This window comes from Engystomops pustulosus, chromosome 4 (assembly GCF_040894005.1).
Source record: "Engystomops pustulosus chromosome 4, aEngPut4.maternal, whole genome shotgun sequence".
NCBI classification, from domain to species: Eukaryota; Metazoa; Chordata; class Amphibia; order Anura; family Leptodactylidae; genus Engystomops; species Engystomops pustulosus.
Window position 1 is genome coordinate 38,406,325 of NC_092414.1, and position 20,464 is coordinate 38,426,788.

At 36.0% G+C, this 20,464-nt stretch overlaps 1 protein-coding gene and 1 long non-coding RNA gene across 7 annotated transcripts in view; one reads left to right on the plus strand and one right to left on the minus strand.

Moving 5' to 3' along the window:
• Positions 1-20,464, minus strand: part of LOC140126356 (protocadherin alpha-C2-like) — a 217,662-nt gene that overhangs the window by 172,140 nt on the left and 25,058 nt on the right. Inside the window, exon 1 of one of the 4 annotated variants that reach the window (XM_072145738.1) lies at positions 16,957-19,445. The exons of 2 other annotated variants lie outside the window; for them this stretch is intronic. In XM_072145738.1, the coding sequence (XP_072001839.1) occupies positions 16,957-19,320 (2,364 nt within the window). In that variant the 5' untranslated portion in view covers positions 19,321-19,445. Of the gene's footprint in view, positions 1-6,009; positions 8,498-16,956; positions 19,446-20,464 lie in introns of those variants that run through there. One more of the 4 variants, XM_072145734.1, reaches the window with a different exon arrangement.
• The window catches only part of LOC140126358 (uncharacterized), a 69,133-nt gene that overhangs the window by 36,295 nt on the left and 12,374 nt on the right, over positions 1-20,464 (plus strand). For all 3 annotated transcript variants that reach the window (XR_011854819.1, XR_011854820.1, XR_011854821.1), the window contains exons 3-4: positions 3,964-4,056; positions 10,215-10,331. This is a non-coding gene — a long non-coding RNA (uncharacterized lncRNA). The remainder of the gene's footprint in view (positions 1-3,963; positions 4,057-10,214; positions 10,332-20,464) is intronic.

Here is a 20,464-nt window from a genome sequence, read left to right on the forward strand (position 1 = left end):
AAAATGTTAAACATTTAAAGCATGTGAAATAATTTTAATTAACATGTTAAAGCAGGGTACATGACAATAAACCATCCCTTGCATCTGCCCTGGACCAGGTGCAGATTTGCGCCTAAAATGTCGGAAAGAATTGTGATACATAAGGGAAAATTTGTATGGAACATCTGGAAAAAAAAATGCACAAGATGCAGACCAAGGTGTACTTAAAAACCGATAGCAAAAGTTGCAGTTAAAAGTCGCAAAAACAGCAAAAGTCACAAAAAAATAGACATTTAAACTGGGAAGTATGCTAATACGTTTTCCAAGGTGTTATATTGAAAACAATGCCTCCTTTTGCTACCTTGAAAGGCAGCCCCATTAACACCAAGTATGACCTAAAAGAAGTCTAAAAACATCATGTTTTTAGACTTCTTGTAGGTCATACTTGGTATTAAGGGAGTTGCCTTCCAAGGTAGTAAAAAGAGGCCTTGTTTTCCATTTAACAACGTGGAAAATGTATAGCATCTATGGCTTTAAGTATCCACATGCCTTTATGGTGGCCTTAATTGTTAATATCTCCATAAGGAGAGACCTGACCTCTGACCCTAGTCAATTAAACTAGCAGAAATTAAGATACATGTGCCCCAATGAGTTTTTCTGAGTTTTTGTGAAAAAAAGGTTAGGCCATGCATACAATAAATTGGATGCAACAAAGGATACCAAACCAAACACAAAAAAGCACTTAACAAGCCAAAAATAGTGTAAAATAAGTTCCCCACTTTGTTTTCACATTTGTGCTATGGGTGAAATAATGGTGTATAAATGTCTAAATGTAAAATTAAGGGTATAGAGGCTATTTCTACTTTTTGAAATTGCAAAAATCTAAAATCTACCATTTGTGAAATGACAAAAAAACTAACTTAAGGGGGTATTTTGGGAATATGAAAGTCTGATACAAAAACCCATAATGCTATAAATATATGAATATAACAAAACTCAATGTCATAAATCAAAAAAAGGAGCTGAAAGCACATCTACCACCAGGATCAAGGGTAGTAAACCAAACACACTGACATACTGGTGTGTGCCCCCTCTAGCAGGATCTGCTCTTTTTTTCACTTTTAAGTTAAAAACATTTATATATGTATACACACACATATATATGTATGTATATTAACAGTAACAGCACATTACAGAAAATAATCAAAAACCATTTACTATACATTATACTCATATATGCATATGAGTGGATTCTACCAGGTTAATATAAAATATCAGGATACATTTTACGGATTACATTACAACATTACAGATTTAATTATACAGCTTTTAATTTTAGCAGAGTTAAAAGGTCCACCATCTGTTAAAAAAAACCTCAAGTCTAAATTCAATCCAAAAACATCAAGTTAGTCCAAAAGTTAAAGCTTACAGAACATAATCATAAACCCTATATTTAAATCATATTATATAAATTATTTTCCAATATTAAAATAGAGATATAGATTTATTTTAATTTTTGATCCCCATTAATATCATTGATAAATCTATTAATGTATTGTAACTATGTAACCAATAACTTCTCAATCCCCTTTACCAAGAACAATAAGATGGTTTGAAGATTTCTGATAAATAGCCCTTTTTGATTTACAATATTTTAAAAGTTTTATGCATAGTTTATTGCATAGACCGTTTGGTTTGAATTAAATCCCCTAGTATCATAGTAAATCAAGTTGAATAATGATGCAGGTCCATTAAGTCCAGTCTATAGCCTACAAGCTAGATGTCTATTGGACCATTGAAGTAAAAAAAATGGTTAAAAGAAACAAAATAAAATTCAAAGTAGTTTGAAGTTGCTTTACCATCATGTATGCTCCCCGCTCAAGCGAATGCTAAAGATTAGGGAAACACTGTCCTGAATTATACCAACCATCACTATAGAAACTTTTTCACTTTTGAACTTTCAAAAGGCCCATTACATCTTTTTTTTTATAATATAGGATACAAGGGCAAATAACATACACAAAATACACCTTGAAAAAGGTTCTATTAAGCACTAATGTAATTTCTCCTTTAAATCCAATATATCATAATTTCATTTTTTTTTCATTTAATTTGCAAAAGTGTTCAATATTGTATCTTTATACAATATTTAGACAATAGTATAAAGATTTGAAATTGATTATTTGCTTATTTCTTCAAAATGTTATATATGTCAAACAAAGTAGAAAAATAACAGCGTACTTTGTGATAAAATAGGTACTGTATTTTTCGGCCTATAAGGCGCACCAAAAATCCTTTAATTTTCTCAGAAATCAAAGGTGCGCCTTATATATGAACTTATACAGAAATGTACTACAGACAAGATGTACTGTACATTTACCAGTGTTTAATAGCTCCATCCCCAGAAATTTCCTGCACCTTCCCACACAGTATACAGGGTCCCTGGCTCCTGAAGTGCCCTGGCACCACAACTAACATTGTGCCCATCCTGCCCTCCCCTAGCACTGAGAGGCCGGAGCTGCCATAGTGCCGACCACGAGGCAATCATCATCATCAGTAACCAATCCCCCATACCTGACAGCCCTGTAACAGGGGAAAGAGAAGGAGCCACAGGGAACCCCACAGGAATAACACCCTGCCTGAGGAGGGAAGGAGAAGGGGCAGAGGGAGACCGCTTAACCCCTGCTGCATCACCCTGCATTAACCCCCAGCAGCCCATACCTCTGAGATCGGAGCTCTCTGACACGCTGAAGACAAGTTTCCCAGGAAGTGTAGCTGGCTAGAACTGTGCACAGGTCTGCCACCTGCTGGTTATTTTTAGGTACTGCATTTGATCCTGCGCCTTATACTCCAGTGCGCCTTATATATGAACCTAGATGTCTTAGCAGGCATTTATTAGAGGTGTGCCTTATAGTCCGGTGCGCCTTATAGGCCGAAAAATACGGTAAGTCATAAATCAATCCACAAATCCAACCCAATAATGAATTACTTAATACACAAATTGACGGCAAAATCCTAGATATGATAGTGACTTGGTTGTACCTTACAACCATATATTTAAGTTTACAAGAATATTGTATGAAAAGGGAAATGTTTTCACTATTTTTAAAAGGAGCAGATGGATATTAAAAATCAAAGCTTAAGAGGAATATCAAATGGTTTATAATCTGGCAGAAGAAATAGTGTTAAAGCTTGTAATATGATAATAGGGTAGATAACAGATTTACAAAATGCCTAATGGTGTTTTCTAGGAATATGGAAAATTCCTTAGTAGCCAGGGCAGGGATGGGGAAAAAATAGAACACAAACCAACCCAACTCCAGCTCCTGCATCATTTTGTTACTTCCAGTTTTAAGTCTAGTAACTGTAAGTTCAGTGGGGTCAGAGAAATTGAAGTGCCTTGGAAAACATATTGAAGTCCTGTGACCTGAGGAGACCACTTATTGGATGGAGTGGGGAATACATAATCCAACTTTGGAAGATGTATTTGAAGAGAACTTACTTTTCACATAAAGAGAAAGGCTCAACTAAAAATAATGTGCATGGCATATTGTGGCCCATATAGAAACTATGCGTATGAGAAAACATATAAATGCCCTAAAGGCAGGTAAATAAATAATTAATGTAGTGTGGCAAACACTGGCAATGCATCAAAATAAGACCTAAAACAAGTTCATTATGGTAACATAAGAAATCATTATGCCTTTGAGTGTGGAAAGGCAACCTCTTCTGGTTAACTGAAAAAATAAAATATCAAACTTCCATCCATAAAATATTAAATGATCACCTTTCTAACCTAAATATTCCTCTGTTTTACATTATGTTTACATATGGTGTTAACATTTTTTCTGAAGATCACAGAAAGTCATTCCCCTGTGTCAGTGATTACAGAGAGAGTGTCGAAACTACCAAAACGCACATATTTTTTGTAAAGTGTCAGCTGGCAATTTAATCAGTAACTTATTGCTCTGTGCTTTTTAACAGCTTTCAATTGCATTAGTGTCCAGAGGATACCAATACAGTAGAAAGAAGGAGGAAAAAAATCATTGAAGCTTGCCTCCACGGTCCCGTGAACAGGTAAAATCCTAGGGCCCGATACAGACCGCTAATGATAATCAAGCTCTGTTTGTACTCCTAACTCTTACTGCAGTTATAGACAGCAAAGGACGCCTGTACTGTGAAAGGAGGTCTTGACTGTGCTAGGTTGATAGCCTTAATGGCTACAGAGTTGGCTCTGTATTTAACCTCTGGCAACTATGCTATAGCATTGTAACCACTGCCCTACGTAAAGTATAGAATATTTGGTAGATGCAAATAGCTATGTAATAAAGATAAGCAATGGCCACTTCATAGTACTATTTCCCAACACATCTGGAATAGAGATGAGCGAGCACTAAAATGCTCGAGTGCTCGTTATTCGAGACAAACTTTTCCTGATGCTCGAGTGCTCGTCTCGAATAACGAGCCCCATTGAAGTCAATGGGAGACTCGAGCATTTTTCAAAGGGACCATGGTTCGGGAATAAAATGTGTTATTTAATTGAAACAGAATGTCTTCTCATAAGTTAGCAGATGTATGCAAACATCTGCAATCTATTCTTCACTGTTCCGCATGTATATTATCTCTCGACAAGTTAGCAGATGTGAAGAACAGTGAAGAATAGAATAAAAACAGTGAACACAGGATCATTTAAGTGAAAAACGCAGTGAAAAACACAGTGAAGAATAGATTGCAGATGTTCGGCACATCTGCTTACTTGTTAGGAGATACGCTGTCCCTGGATACGCTACTCTTCTTCCACTGAAGTCTCCCCGATCTCTCTGCCCTTCCCCGATGTCTCTGTCCTGGCTCCCCGATGTCTGCGTCCTGGCTCCCCGATGTCTGCGTCCTGGCTCCCTGATGTCTGCGTTCTGGCTCCCCAGTGTCTCCGTTCTGGCTCCCCGGTGTCTCCGTTCTGGCTCCCCGATGTCTATGTCCTGGTTCCCCGATGTCTCCGTTCTGGCTGCCCCATGGTCTATGTCCTGGCTCCCCGATGTCTCCGTTCTGGCTCCCCGGTGTCTCCGTTCTGGCTCCCCGGTGTCTCCGTTCTGGTTCCCCGGTGTCTCCGTTAGGGCTCCCCGGTGTCTCCGTTCTGGCTCCCCGGTGTCTCCGTTCTGGCTCCCCGATGTCTCCGTTCTGGCTCTCCGATGTCTCTGTCCTGGCTTCCTGGTGTCTCTTTTCTAGCTCCCCGATGTCTCTGTGCTGCCCCCCGGTGTCTCTGTGCTGCTCACCGTGTTCTTCAATGTGTTCTTCACACATATATATTGTTCTTCACATACTATTTTGTTCACACCGTTTCGCGCGTATCTTCCGACAAGTAAGCAGATGTGCCGAACATCTGTAATCTATTCTTCACTTTGTTTTTCACTGTGTTTTTCACTTAAATAATCCTGTGTTCACTGTTTTTTATTCTATTCTTCATTGTTATTCACTGTGTTTTTTAAATTAAATGCTCAATCTCGAGTAGGAGAAATACTCGTCCGAGCAGCGAGACATTTCGAGTACCTTAATACTCGAACGAGTATCAAGCTCGGACGAGTATACTCGCTCATCTCTAATCTGGAACAAATTCTACATTCATTGATTTACTGTCGCTGTTTCCTGTGTCTAAAAGAACCATCCAGCTTGAACTTAAACCAGTGTGTTCAACACATGACTAAAAATAATAACAATTTTTTAAAACCACAAGAATTCAGAGGTGGAATATCATAGAGAAATTACCATAACACAATCTATTACTTTTCATGACAAAAATCATAAGAAAATTTTAAGACTATATATGAAAGGCTTCCCCAATTTTCATATATCCTGCATATTTAAAGACAAAATTAATTAACAAGGACACTGGTAATTGACAGACAGTTATGACAATGTATTTAGGCAAAAATGTTTAATTTTTAAGAAATTGAAAATTAATTTTTTTAAGGGAAAAATAAGAAATATATATATTAAGAAATAATAAGAAATAATATATTATTTTACCAATCTTACCTTATATGAAGAGTTTAACATGGCCCCTTGTGGATGGATCTGCTCCTCATTCCCGGGTGTCTGAGAGGTATTTGGAGTGAAGACAATTAAGTCACTTTTTGGTCGCAATGAATTGGAGCTTATTCTATACTGAGTGTGTTGGGAATACATCCAGCTCCCTCCAGTGTTGGAGCAGATCTTGTAGTTTTCTTTCAGTTCATTGACCTCATCTCTGTATTTTTTCCATCGTAAAACAGTGAAGACAATCAGAGTAATAAGGAATATAGTAGATATGACGCAGATGGCAACAACCAGGTAAATATTTTCATCAGAAAACTCCTCTCCAGTCACCTTGGTCTCTTGGTTATCAAACTTTAATTCTTCTCCAGATTCCACTACAGATACCACAATCTGTGTCTCCGCTGTCATGAATGGTTCTCCATGATCCTGAGCTATTACATGCAATCTGTACTCATCACTATCTGAATCTGAAAATGGCCGCTTTAGAGTAATTTCTCCAGTTTGATGGGCAATGGCAAATGGAGATTTCCCAGATCCTCCAAGATCCTTTAACTTATAGAAGGTCCAAGCATTGTACCCAGAATCCACATCCACTGCTTTAACTTTGGTTATCAGGTGTCCAGGTTCTGCTGATTTTGAGGTTTTAATAGTTAATGCAGAATGAAGTGGGGTGAATGTAGGAGCATTATCATTAATATCTTCAATGAATATGTTCAGAGTAAGGTTAGAGCTGAGGGCTTGTAGACCGGCATCAGTGGCTTTTATAAGACATTGGAAATGTGCAATCTGTTCATGGTCAAATGAAACTAAAGCAAAGACCTTCCCGTTCTCTGGATTAATGAAGATATAAGAAGATATAGGGATCCCATCAACTGTTTGCTCTCTAATTGAGTAAGTGATAAAAGAATTCTGCCCAGTATCTGGGTCAGAGGCTGAGGCTGTATATATATGGGTCCCTGGTGGATTGTTCTCCTTGATGAATACTGTGTCTATTGACTGGATGAATCTAGGAGCATTGTCATTGATGTCACTTATATCAATTTTGAGAGTTTTTATTGAAGACAGGGATGGGGAACCTTCATCTCTTGCTACAATTGTTACTTCATATTTATCCTTCACCTCTCGATCCAGAGGTCCATTTACAGTCAAAGAAAAATCACTCCTGAAAGCTGGATTTACTTTAAAGGGTGAAGGTTCAGAAATAAAGCAATGGACTTTCCCATTGGATCCTGAATCTTTATCATGGACACTGATGATGGCAACTGTTGTCCCCTGAGGAGAATTTTCAGGAACAGGAACTGATAGTGATGTCACCATCATCTCAGGAGGGTTGTCATTGACATCTACAACAGATACTAGAACCTTGCAATGTCCAATTTGTTGAACATCTCCATGATCAATGGCTTCAACCTGAATTTCATATTTTTTAAAAATTTCAAAATCCAATTTGCCTTTTACTCTTATTTCTCCTGTATATTTGTCTAAGGTAAATGCTTCTTTTGTCTCCGGTGACACCATATTACTAAATTCATATATTATTTCACCATTTCTCCCTTCATCCAGATCTGTAGCATTCAGCTTAAACACTAGAGTTCCTTCCACAGCATTTTCAGTCACACTGCACTGGTAAAATGGCTGATCAAACACCGGAGCATTATCATTGAAATCCTCCACAGTAACAATAATATGTGTAGTACCACTCAGCCTTGGTTTCCCTCCATCATAAGCTGTAAGGGTCAGATTGTGGACAGATTGCTTCTCTCTATCCAGAGCTTTCTTCAGCACAAGCTCCAGTGATTTGATTTCATTCATATATTTTTGGAAATCCAATGCAAAAGAATCACTGGCACTGAGCTCATAGTTTGTTATAGAATTTGATCCAAGATCTGGATCTGTAGCTATCTTCAATGGGAAACGAGAACCTGCATGTTTCATCTCTGATATGAGAAGACTATTTACACTGGAGGAGAATACTGGACTATTATCATTGATATCTTCTATTTCTACATCTACACTGTACATCTGTACCGGCTTATCTACAATAACCTGCAGTGGAATAATACAGAAGGGAGTCTCTGTACATAATTTCTCTCTGTCTATTGTCTCCTTAACAAACAGGATCCCATTCTGCAGATTGACCTGGAAATATTCCTTCTCATCTCTAGAGACAATATGTAACATTCTGGAATTAATCTCACCTATATCCAGTCCAAGATCCTGAGCAATTCTCCCAACAAAGGTGCCATGCTTGGATTCCTCCGGGATGATATAATGCAGCTGACTCAGGACCACATCCCATGTTATGTGTAACACAAAGAAATGGAAGATCCTGCTCCTTGCTTGATAATCCTGTCTCTGATGTAGCATTTCTTAAAATCAGTGAAGGCGAGAATTTTACCAAATAAGGCACTGATGTTATAAGAGGAATTAGGAGAAAAGAAAAAAATCTGTCATGGCCGGAATCCTGCAGCAAGAATCTCATTCCAGGAGAGAGAAATGCATTTCCTATTTCCTTGTTGCTATTAGTTGGTGAGGACTGCCATCTAGTGCTCAATTTCTAGGTTACATGTCCAGCATGGTTTATACATTTTATTGTTTTATATTTAACATTAATTTACTACTCATTTTAACATATATTTTAATAGTTATTGAAGAATGTAGAAGCATTATCATTAACATCTTCAATGAAAATGTTCAGAATAAGATTAGAGTTGATATTATAATTACCACCATTAGTAGAGTAGTTTTATAAAGAATTGTTAATGTTTCTTTCTATATTATACAAAAGTTTAAAATATCTATATTTAGTGTTTTTCCTGTAATTTACACCTTTTTCTCTTTATAGATTTATGGTATTTTTTAATTGCATATTAAAAGTTTAAATAAATAACACATTGTTATTACAACAATTTAATAAAATTTTAAACATTTTTATGCAATCAATAAAATAATTCCGAGAATGTGGAATGTTTGTCTTCTCTCTCCTGAGATGACTGAGGACATTGATTGAAAACAAGGGTCACATAGCCACCGATACTACCAATCTATTTGTTTCTCCTTTCTGCTCAAGGACCCATGTATTTTCTAATATGTATTTTACTCTGTATATTTTCTATGATGGTTTAATAACCTGCAATTGTACTTTGCATTAATCCTGTATATAATTGCATTTTTTTTTTCAGAAAGAACTTTTTACCAGGTTGATTTAAAACTTCGTATTGTTTTAAAGCAGTTATTTTACATTTCATTCAATAGCAAACCTTGAAAAATGTTTATCTCAAAATAAAAACTGAAATGTTAAAAGGTCCCAGGATAACATAAAAAAAATACACAACAATTAAAAGATAAATTATATCTTTTACCCATTATCCAAATAGTAGTTGAATATGAATATAGTATGGTTTAGGGTTATATGATAGATATTGTAGATGGATAGAAAATAAATTGATAGAAAGACACATTTACAAAACCAGGACTTCACAATTAATTGTAAATGCTAACAAACCAGAGGTTTGAACAGTTCTATTTTTTAACTTTACCATGTTTTCCAATCATTTGGTTTAATCGCAAAGGTCCTTAAGCTATTTAAAAAATATTGACAAATTTAAACCTTACATCAAAAAGTTTGAATAAACAAAAAAGAGAAACCAAAGGCAAGTAGTGTACACTTTCTTTATCATAGTTCAATCTTTTAGTACTACCAACCAAAGAGGAAAGCAACAATGGATTCCCTAAAGAAATAAATCCCTTTTATCGGGTCCATTCTATTATTTTTGCAACATGAAAGCCTTATAAACCCTAATAAAACATGTTCAAAATAGGGCAATACGTTTATTTTTTTAGTTAGAAAAACAAAAGAGAAAAAACACTCACTGACAAAGATAACCATACATTGTTATAGAAGATAAAAAGAAAGAGAAGAAGACAGAGAACACGTGGATATATATGATCTCTTAAAGCATCAGCCTCAACTTTAATTAACAACTATCCATCAATACCTTGAATAATAGGTGTTGCTAAAAAACAAATCTAAAAAAACTTTATGCAGAATTCCCCTAGGATATGCCAACAGATTCATTTTCTCTTTATTTGGGGGTCCCTTAAATAATAATAATAATAATAATAAAAAGTCTGAGAAATGTGCAGCCTTCCAGTTCTAAGCTATGTTTGCTCTACTAATTGCACAAATTCTGTTTATAACCCAGATGGTCGTGGTTTGGATGTTATCCGGAAGGAAATGTAAAAGGAATAAAGCTGGACATGATTCAATTTTCCTAAAGCAGATTTAACTAAGGCATTTAAACCCCAGTTCACCCAGTAAGGTAACCTTAGGACATTTTCTCTATTATGTAATTTGGTAAGAGAGATATCCCATCCAAAAGTTTCTATATGATTTTTGTATAGTAACATTTTCGAAGAGTTACTGAATGCTTGTCTCCATGCGTTGGAAAGAAATGTTAAGGTCTGCTTCATAGCTAAGCATGTGCTGTTGTTTCTTTTGGTTAAATATACCTTTCTTTTGTCTGATTTTAGGAACTTACAAAACATTGTTGAGTTATCTTGAGTTATCGATTCCGCCTTTTACATTGCAAATTTTTTAAAGAAGGATTTCACCTTTAAATACTTAAACAATTATTTAATGGAAGGTTAGAAATGTCTAATTTCTAGGGCCATGAATAATGCTGTCTTAAGTGATGTTTCAGATTGACACCACAATCTTTAAGCTGTTCTAATCTGTAATTAGTTATTATATCTTCATTCTGCTCTATTGTATATGTTTGCAATAGCCATCATTTCTCAGCATAAACGACGTATCATTTCTTTATTTAAAAATATACTATACATAAGTTTATCTTAACACATGCATCATCTAGTTCCTTTCCTCTTTACTTGGCATTTCCAGGCATTTGTGTCACAAGATACCATTTCAAGACAACATACTGCATCATAATTGTTTTGTGAATTACAATCTTTCAGAAGTTTTGTTAGCATATAGCAATCAAATTGGTTTTATGAGATTTCGGAACCTCATTAAGTGGCTCATTTAGTAAAATTGTGTAGGCCTCATCAAAAACATAAAACATTCATGTTTGTATTTTGAATGAATGAAATAAAAACTCTTTTTATGGAAAGAAAAAGCAATACATATTTTAACCCTTTCATGACCTGTTATTGTAAAATTACATTAGCAGGGCATTAGGGCATGTATGTAGAGCTGGCAGGCTGATCTTTTTCCATATGCAACAAGTGACAGCTGTTTTATAGCATTACTGACAGTAATTGTGGCATTTAACCTTTCCTGGTATTCCCTGATACCAGGTACATTTAATGGTATACATGGGCGCTGCCATCGGCACCCTCTGTGATGTCATAGGGGAGAGACAATAAAAACATAAAATTGTTAAGTATCCACATGTTTCAAAATAGCCAATCAAAATATGAACACAATTATTCAATGTTATAAATGCCATTTTACCTTCCGTAAAATATTAATCATATTTTTAAAATGTGATCAAAAGGTCTTCTAGCATTTTTAAATTATGTCTATGAGTAGATTTTCTCTAAGTAAAGCCCTCAGGAAATGGGACTTTTTAGGAGCAAAATAGTCTCAAATTTCATCCGAAAATGCACACCAAAGCACATAAAAGCATGCAACAAGCCAAAAAGTAATAGATATCCCCCAATATGTGTGAATATTTAAAAAAAATCATCCATGTTTTTCGATTTGCAAAATAGCTATATAGCAAACAATATTTATAGGTCCTTTTCATAAAAATAAATCTTCACTTGTGTAGAGTTTATTGGGACAATGAAAGTAGTCTAAGCTTACAGATATCCTTTTATCCAAAAGTTAAATAAATCTGGAAAAGGTCCTTAAATCAGTAAATTTTTTTGGATGTCAGTTTATCTAATTTTGTGGTACAAAAAGATTTTTGAGCTGTGCGCTCACTCACATGGACCGATGAAGGTGGAGAGGTAAAATCTTCTACGTAGTCCTGGTGAACAAGTCATCAGTAAGGCTTGTCTTAAGGCCCATATATAATCCAAGGAAAAAGTTAGGTTTGACCAGCACACTATTTCTTTATTCGATATCCATTAAAAGAAGAAAATTACATTGCATAATCCAGAGGACCACTGGTCCTTGGATTATCTAATTTTGTGTAGTGTAACAAGCAGCACCACCCAACATATAAGTCTAAACCTGTGCAATAATCTGATGTCTAGAACTTTAAAATTCTATATATTTCTAAAATGTTTACTAAACTTCTGGTAACAATGTAGTTTCCTACTCTACATTACAAATACAAATAGGTTTACAAATACATTTTAAAAAATCATGGCGCTTGGTATTTTATCTTTTGTGTATAGCTGTTCATTTCATCCTTTTGTGACCTGTAAGCATCTTATGTCTGTACTGTTCCCAGAGTAATGTGAGTTTAGGAGTATTTGTATGGTTCCTGCGGTAGGCATCCAGTATGTCATAACAAGGGCAGTGATTCTTTAGTCTGTATTTTTACTTTTGAACAAATATTTAGGAAGACAAAATATTAAAAATTGTATTTCATTTTTTATTATAATAGTGTTTGCACTTTATCTCTCAAATATTTAACACAACACATGTCTGTTTTAGAGTAATTGGGTGTAACATAATTAAGGTGATGTTAGTGAATGCATTGGCAAAATTTTTATCTTTGTATTTTGGAGTATATTATAAATGCTTTTTTTTATTCAGTTTAAATTTTTACTTTAATTTTGTATTTTTCTCTTTATGTCCTTCAAAATTTCAAAAAGACAGTTGTTATAGTTTTGGCTTCACTAGGTTTAGAAAAACTGAGTAGGAAGCTCTCAGTACTGGAAACCCAGTGATCATGTGTTTTATCAAGTGATCACCTGGCCAATAGAGAAGTAGTCCAGCCAATGATTGAATGAGTGCTGTGTATGACATAATGGAGAATAAATGGAGCCCATGCCATTAAAATGCTAAGATGTAGGCTACCAAGATGCTTTGGACCCAGAGCATCCAGGTTTTTTTTTTTTTTTCTTTCTCTTTATTCAAAATTTTTCTTTACATTAACACACCAACATACAAAACATCAGGAAGGCAACAACTGTTAATTATACATTGGTCGTAAGAATACACAGACAATTTTATACTTCGTTTATCATCAACCATATTCCATATATCATAATCATCATCCTGTTCCTTCCGCTGATTAAATCTTACCAAATATAAACCCATAAACGCCCCCCCCCCACCCCTACTCGGATTGACCTGGGAATCCTCCTCAACATCACATAACCATCTTTTTTTCCATGCCCCCTCTTTCCTTGCTGCGCCATACTTTTTTTTTTTTACTTTTTTTACTATTTTTTCTAGAATTTTGATTCTATTCACTCTATTATACCATTCTTTGATGTCGGGGGTGCTGGATGATTTCCAACCATAAATCAACATACTTCTAGCAATCTGTAATACAGTCAATAGCCATTGTATTTGGTTTCTAGACCCCTTTATTTCTGTTGTATTTCCAAGCACCAAAACATCTGGTGTCTTTGGAATGTCTAATCCTGAGAGTTTGACAACCTCTATATAAATTCCTTCCCAAAATTGCTAAATCCTCCGACAATTCCAAACCATGTGTAGAAAGTCTGCACTTATTTCTTGACATCTGAGGCATTTTTCTGTCTTCTTTTTCTCAAAGTGGTTTATCTGTTTTGTAAATGTAAATATCTGTAAATTTTAGAAAGTAATTTTTTCTTCTCTTTTATATTGCCCAAAAAATCCACTATATGGTGCCTTTCTAACTTTAAATATTGTCTTTCTCTTACACTATTCACCCTATGGTGCAACTGTATATATTGAAAATAGTATGTATCCTCTAATTTACGTGCGTCTTTCAAGGATATAAATCTGCCGTCCGAAAAAATATGTGAGATCTGATCAATACCCCTACCCTCCCAAAAATTATGCCCCTTAAAGTGCCTCATCTTTTTCAAGTGGAGATTATTCCATAATGGTGCATGTATTGTGCTACTATTGATTTCAAAGTGCTTTTTAACCCAATCCCAAATTCTCCTGAAACACCTACATATTGGTACCCGTACTAATTCTGTAGAATCCAGAGCCCCAGAGTCCAACAGTGTCAAGCCATTCTTAATATCTAGATTAACCTTTTTAGCTATAGCTTTAATGATTATGTCATCGTTACCCCGTAATAGATATTGCAAATTAGCAGATACAAAGTATAGTAAAAAAAAAAACCCTTCCTTTTCGGTTTGCACCAGTATTGTAATTTTAGTCTGAATCTCTTCCTTCCCCAAATAAGCTCGTTTAGGAGTCTTTCAATGGTTTAAAAATATTTACTACTACGGTAATCCAAATTGGAGTGGCTGTAATAACATACAATATTTGTGGCAGTAGGATCATTTTAATAAGCGCGAGTCTATCTACCTGGGATAATGGCAATTTAACCCATACGTATATTTACTTCCTTATCTTCTGAATTAATGGTACTAGGTTCTGATCAATATAAGTTCCAGGGTTCCTAGACACTCTTATCCCCAGATATTCTATCGTGTCCCCTCTATCCAAAACTGTCAGCTCACCGCACTTCCTAACTGTAAAATCACCCACTGGGAAAAGGTATGACTTGTTCCAGATCACCTATAACCCGGAAAACTTACTAAGTTCTGCTATTGTTTCCATTATTATTGGGACAGATTCCTCTGTTCTTTCAACAGTAAAAAGTATGTCATCTGCATACAATAGCTTCTTATCCTGACTTCCATTACACCCCCAACCCAAGATCCCTACATTGCTTCTACACCTAATTGCCAGCGGTTCCAAGAATAATACAAATAGAATGGGGGAAACTGGGCAGCCCTGTTGAGTTCCTCTTAGAATATCAAATACTTCAGTCAGACTTTGTCCAATTCTGATTCTAGCCTTTAGGTCCGCATCCAGCAATCGGATATACTTCACAAACTGTACCCTGAACCCAAATCCTCTCAACACTTCCCAGAGGAAGGTCCACTCCACCCCTGTCGGAAAAGTTTAAGACCTCCAGGAGGATGGGTAACAATACCTTACCCCCCCCTATGGTATATCTCAAATGGTATCCCATCCGATCCCGGGGCAGTATTACCGGATATTGCACTAAGTGCTTCGTTAAGTTCCCTCTCCGTGATCTGTTCGTCAAGTTTTTCTTTTTCCAATGGTGATAACTGCGGTAGTTTGATCCCCTCTAGATATTCCTTTACATTATCTGCTCCCTGGGATAGACTAGATGCATATAAATCCGAAAAGAATTTAACAAATTCCCTTCGTATCTCTAATTTATCACTTGTCAAATTCCCGATACTTGTATTGATTGTATTTATGTTATGTTCTTGACTTTGTACCACCTTTGAAGGGGGTAAACCCAGGAAGAAGCTAGCAAAGTGTTTCTTATATCCTGCAAAGAAGACAGCATGTTCTGCCTTTTCCATCAACACATCCTCTAGTTCTTTATGAGCTATTTTTAATTTGTCATAGTTCTCGTTATTAGGCATGGTTCTGAACCTCTCCTCACATTCCTGAATATTCTCTTTAAGCTTTTCCTCCTGCTTACGTTTTTTTTTTTTTGCCCATTGTATTTTGTTAAATAAAAATCCACGGATATGTGATTTCAATGAGTCCCAGACCAGCTTCATCACAGATTTTTTTTAGTGGTGATCCTCCTTCTATTTTTCTAGTGGGATCCTTTGAGATTCTGTCAAGTTCTGGGTCCATTATGCAATTATAATCACCACAAGACAATACAGGACAATTAGGGCAGTTTTCCAAAAAAAGAAAATAAGTGCCTTATGACATCTGGTGAATATGGTGGAGGGATGTATACAAAGGCCAATACACACCTTAAACCTTCTAAGATGCCATCAATAAAGACAAACCGGCAAAACTCATCCATTTTGGATTTCAGTGCCTTAAAATCAATTTTATGATGGATCAATACACTCACTCCCCTTGAGAGGTCACTGAAGCATGAATGATATTGAGTGCCAATCCATTTCCGATTGTTACAGTTGTTACAGTTTTGGCTTCACTAGGTTAAGAAAAACTGAGCAGGAGGCTCTCAGTACTGGAAACCCAGTGATCATGTGTTTTATTAAGTGATCACCTGGCCAATAGAGAAGTAGTCCAGCCAATGATTGATTGAGTGCTGTGTATGACATAATGGAGAATACATGGAGCCCATGCCATTAAAATGCTAAGATGTAGGCTACCAAGATGCTTTGGACCCAGAGCATCCAGGTTTAAACTACAAAACATACACTGGAACTTTTGTTGCACAATCTTGTAAAAGTGATTGAAGTTTCAAATCAAAATCTCAACTTTCCATGGATATTTATACCTTGACAGAAGCTTTACTATAGAGAGGAACATTACCAGATCTAAAGAAAAGCAAAAAGTGGGAGCCTAGTGTCATTTGTCTTAACATACCATAATTTTTTTATATGTATAAGTTGATAAGTTAATACAATATAAAGTACGCTTAACTTATTTTATCTATTTAATTTTGATTGGGAAGTGATTTGGTGATTATTTTGCACTAAAATAATTAGTAGATAAAGGCAGTCCCTACTTAAGGACATCCGACTTACATACGACTGCTAGTTAAAGACCGAACCCTTCTGCCCACTATGACATTTTGTGAAGCTCTCTTAATGCTTTAATATAGTCCAAAACTGAAAGGATCAAGTATCTGTAATAAAGCTTTATTGATAATCCTTGGTCAAATTACAGCAAAAAACTCCAATGGTCACTGGGACAAAAAAAGTTTGTCTGGAACTACAATTATAAAGTATACAGTATACAGTTACTTACAAATTCAATGTAAGAACAAACCTATGGAACCTATCCTGTATATATCCTGATAGGAAATTTAAAAAAAAGTTTTATCTTACCTTGTAGGAGTTTAAAATGGCCCCTTGTGGATGAATTTCCTCATCATTCCCTGGTGTCTGAGTGGTGTTTGGAGTAAACACAATTAAGTCACTTTTTGGTCGGACTGAATTGGAGCTTATTCTATACTGAGTGTGTTGGGAATACATCCAGCTCCCTCCAGTGTTGGAGCAGATCTTGTAGTTTTCTTTCAGTTCATTTACCTCATCTCTGTATTTTTGCCATCGTAAAACAGCAAAGACAATTAAAGTAATGAGAAAAATTGTAGATATGACACATATGGCAACAACCAAGTAAATATTTTCATCAGGAAAATCTATGCCAGTCACCTTGGTTTCTTGGTTATCAAATTTTAATTCTTCTCCCGATTCCACCACAGATACAACAATCTGTGTCTCTGCTGTCATGAATGGTTCTCCATGATCCTGAGCTACTACATGCAATCTGTACTCATCACTATCTGAATCTGAAAATGGTCGCTTTAGAGTAATTTCTCCAGTTTGATGGGCAATGGTAAATGGAGATCTTCCAGATCCTGCAGATTCCTTTAACTTATAGAAGGTCCAAGCATTGTACCCAGAATCCAGATCCACGGCCTTTACTTTGGTTATCAGGTGTCCAGGTTCTGCTGATTTTGAAGCTTTAATAAGTAATGCAGAATGAAGTGGGGTGAATGTAGGAGCATTATCATTTATATCTTCAATGAATATGTTCAGAGTAAGGTTAGAGCTGAGGGCTTGTAGACCGGCATCAGTGGCTTTTATAAGACATTGGAAATGTGCAATCTGTTCATGGTCAAATGAAACTAAAGCAAAGACCTTCCCGTTCTCAGGATTAATGGAGATATAAGAAGATATAGGGATCCCATTAATTGTTCGCTCCTTAATTGAGTAAGTGATAAAAGAATTCTGCCCAATATCTGGGTCAGAGGCAGAGGCTGTATATATATGGGTCCCTGGTGGATTGTTCTCTTTGATAAATACTGTGTCTACTAAATGGATGAATCTAGGAGCATTGTCATTGACGTCACTTATATCAATATTCAAAGTTTTTGTTGAAGATAGGGATGGGGAACCTTCATCTCTTGCTACAATTATAACTTCATATTTATCCTTCACCTCTCGGTCCAAGGGTCCATTTACAGTCAGAGAAAAATCACTTCTAAAAGCTGGATTTATTTTAAAAGGTGAAGGTTCAGAAATAAAGCAATGGACTTTTCCATTGGATCCTGAATCTTTATCATGGACACTGATGATGGCGACTGTTGTCCCCTGAGGAGAATTTTCTGGAACGGGAACTGATAGTGATGTCACCATCATCTCAGGAGGGTTGTCATTGACATCTACAACAGACACTAAAACCTTACAATGTCCAACAAGATGAAATTCTCCGTGATCAATGGCTTCAACCTGAATTTCATACATATCTACAGTTTCAAAATTCAATTTGCCTTTTACTCTTATTTCCCCTGTATATTTGTCTAAGGTAAATGCTGCTTTTGTCACCTGTGACACCATATTACTAAATTCATATATTATTTCTCCATTTCTCCCTTCATCCAGATCAGTAGCATTCAGCTTAAACACTAATGTTCCTTCCACAGCATTTTCAGTCACACTGCACTGGTAAAATGGCTGATCAAACACCGGAGCATTATCATTGAAATCCTCCACAGTTACAATAATATGTGTGGTACCACTCAGCCTTGGTTTCCCTCCATCATAAGCTGTAAGGGTCAGATTGTGGACAGATTGCTTCTCTCTGTCTAAGTTCTTTTTCAGCACAAGCTCCAATGACTTGATCTGATTTATATATTTTTGGAAATCTAATGTAAAAAAATCACTGCCACTGAGCTCATAGTTTGTGATAGAATTGGTTCCAAGATCTGGATCTGCAGCTACCATCAATGGAAAACGAGAACCTGCAGGTTTCATCTCTGATATGAGAAGATTATTTACACGGGAGGAGAATACTGGATGATTATCATTTATATCTTCTATTTCTACATCTACACTGTACATCTGTACAGGGTTATCTACAATAACCTGCAGAGGAATAATACAGAAGGGAGTATTTGGACACAGCACTTCTCTGTCTATTGTCTCCTTAACAAACAGGATCCCATTCTGCAGATTCACTTGGAAATATTCCTTCTCATCTCTAGAGACAATATGTAACATTCTGGAATTAATCTCACCTATATCCAGTCCAAGATCCTGAGCAATTCTCCCAACAAAGGTGCCATGCTTGGATTCCTCCGGGATGATATAATGCAGCTGACTCAGGACCACATCCCATGTTATGTGTAACACAAAGAAATGGAAGATTCTGCTCCTTGCTTGGTAATCCTGTCTATGATGGAGCATTTCTTAAGATGAGTATAGGAAAAGGTGAAGGTTCTCCCAATGAAAGAAGTCACTTGCATTTATGGAATAAAGAGGCAATTGAAGAAAAAAAAATCTGTCATGGCCGGAATCCTGCAGCAAGAATTTCATGTGAGGATGAGGAAATGCATTTCCTATTTCCTTGCTGCGATTAGTTGGTGGGGGCTGCCATCTAGTGATAGATTTCTAGGTTGCATATCAGGTTCGTTTTAATACATTTCATCATTAACAATTTGAAAAAATAACATTATATTAATTAACTTTTTTGTAATAACCTTTTTAAACTTTAATTATCATTTATAGGATATATTTATTCAACTTCTAATGTTATACAAAGTTTAACACAGAAATTGTAAGTGTTCTTAGTTCTCAATTTTCTGCATTTTAGTAGGTATAATACTATTTGGTAATTTGTCGAAAAAGTTCAATAATTTTTAAATTCCTGCTTTTGTTGTTCCTTATACATTTGTATACAGTTAGACAATTTTCCCTCATTTATACTATTGTTATGTTTATTGAAAGTTTTAAGTAAAAGATGAGTACTTTTTAATTAAAATAATTTAGTGACTTTATGACTGATACTTTCCTTTAGACAGTTAAGCAACTCACAGAATGCTGAATGTCTCTGTACTCTCTCTTGGGAGGCCATTTATTAACCACAGGGGTCATCGTTAAATCAGGGGCTGGATTAATGTTAAAACCTCTTTTTTTTTCTCAAACACCCAAAGGTTTTTCAATAAAAACTCAACAACTCCACTCCACTCCTCTTTAACTTGATTTCGATGTTGTCCATAGATAGTCCTGACATCTATATCACCTAGAAAAGAAATTAATGCAAGATGTCTCGTGCACCCCTCCCCACCTCCCTCTTCCATGCTAGAAGAGGTCACGTGAAAGACATGAATTCACAGCTCTCGCATGACATGAGGGAGATGACGCGTGGGTGCATAATTAGCAGCCAATTGCTAGACAACTTGTGCCGCCGCTCCGTGCTGCTAATTATACATTTAATTTCTAGGTGATTTCGGTATATCAAGACTAGTGACAGACCGCACCGGGTTCAAGATGAAGAGGACTGGAAGTCCTGTATTCACTGTTTTTAATGTTTTCATTCTATTCTTCACTT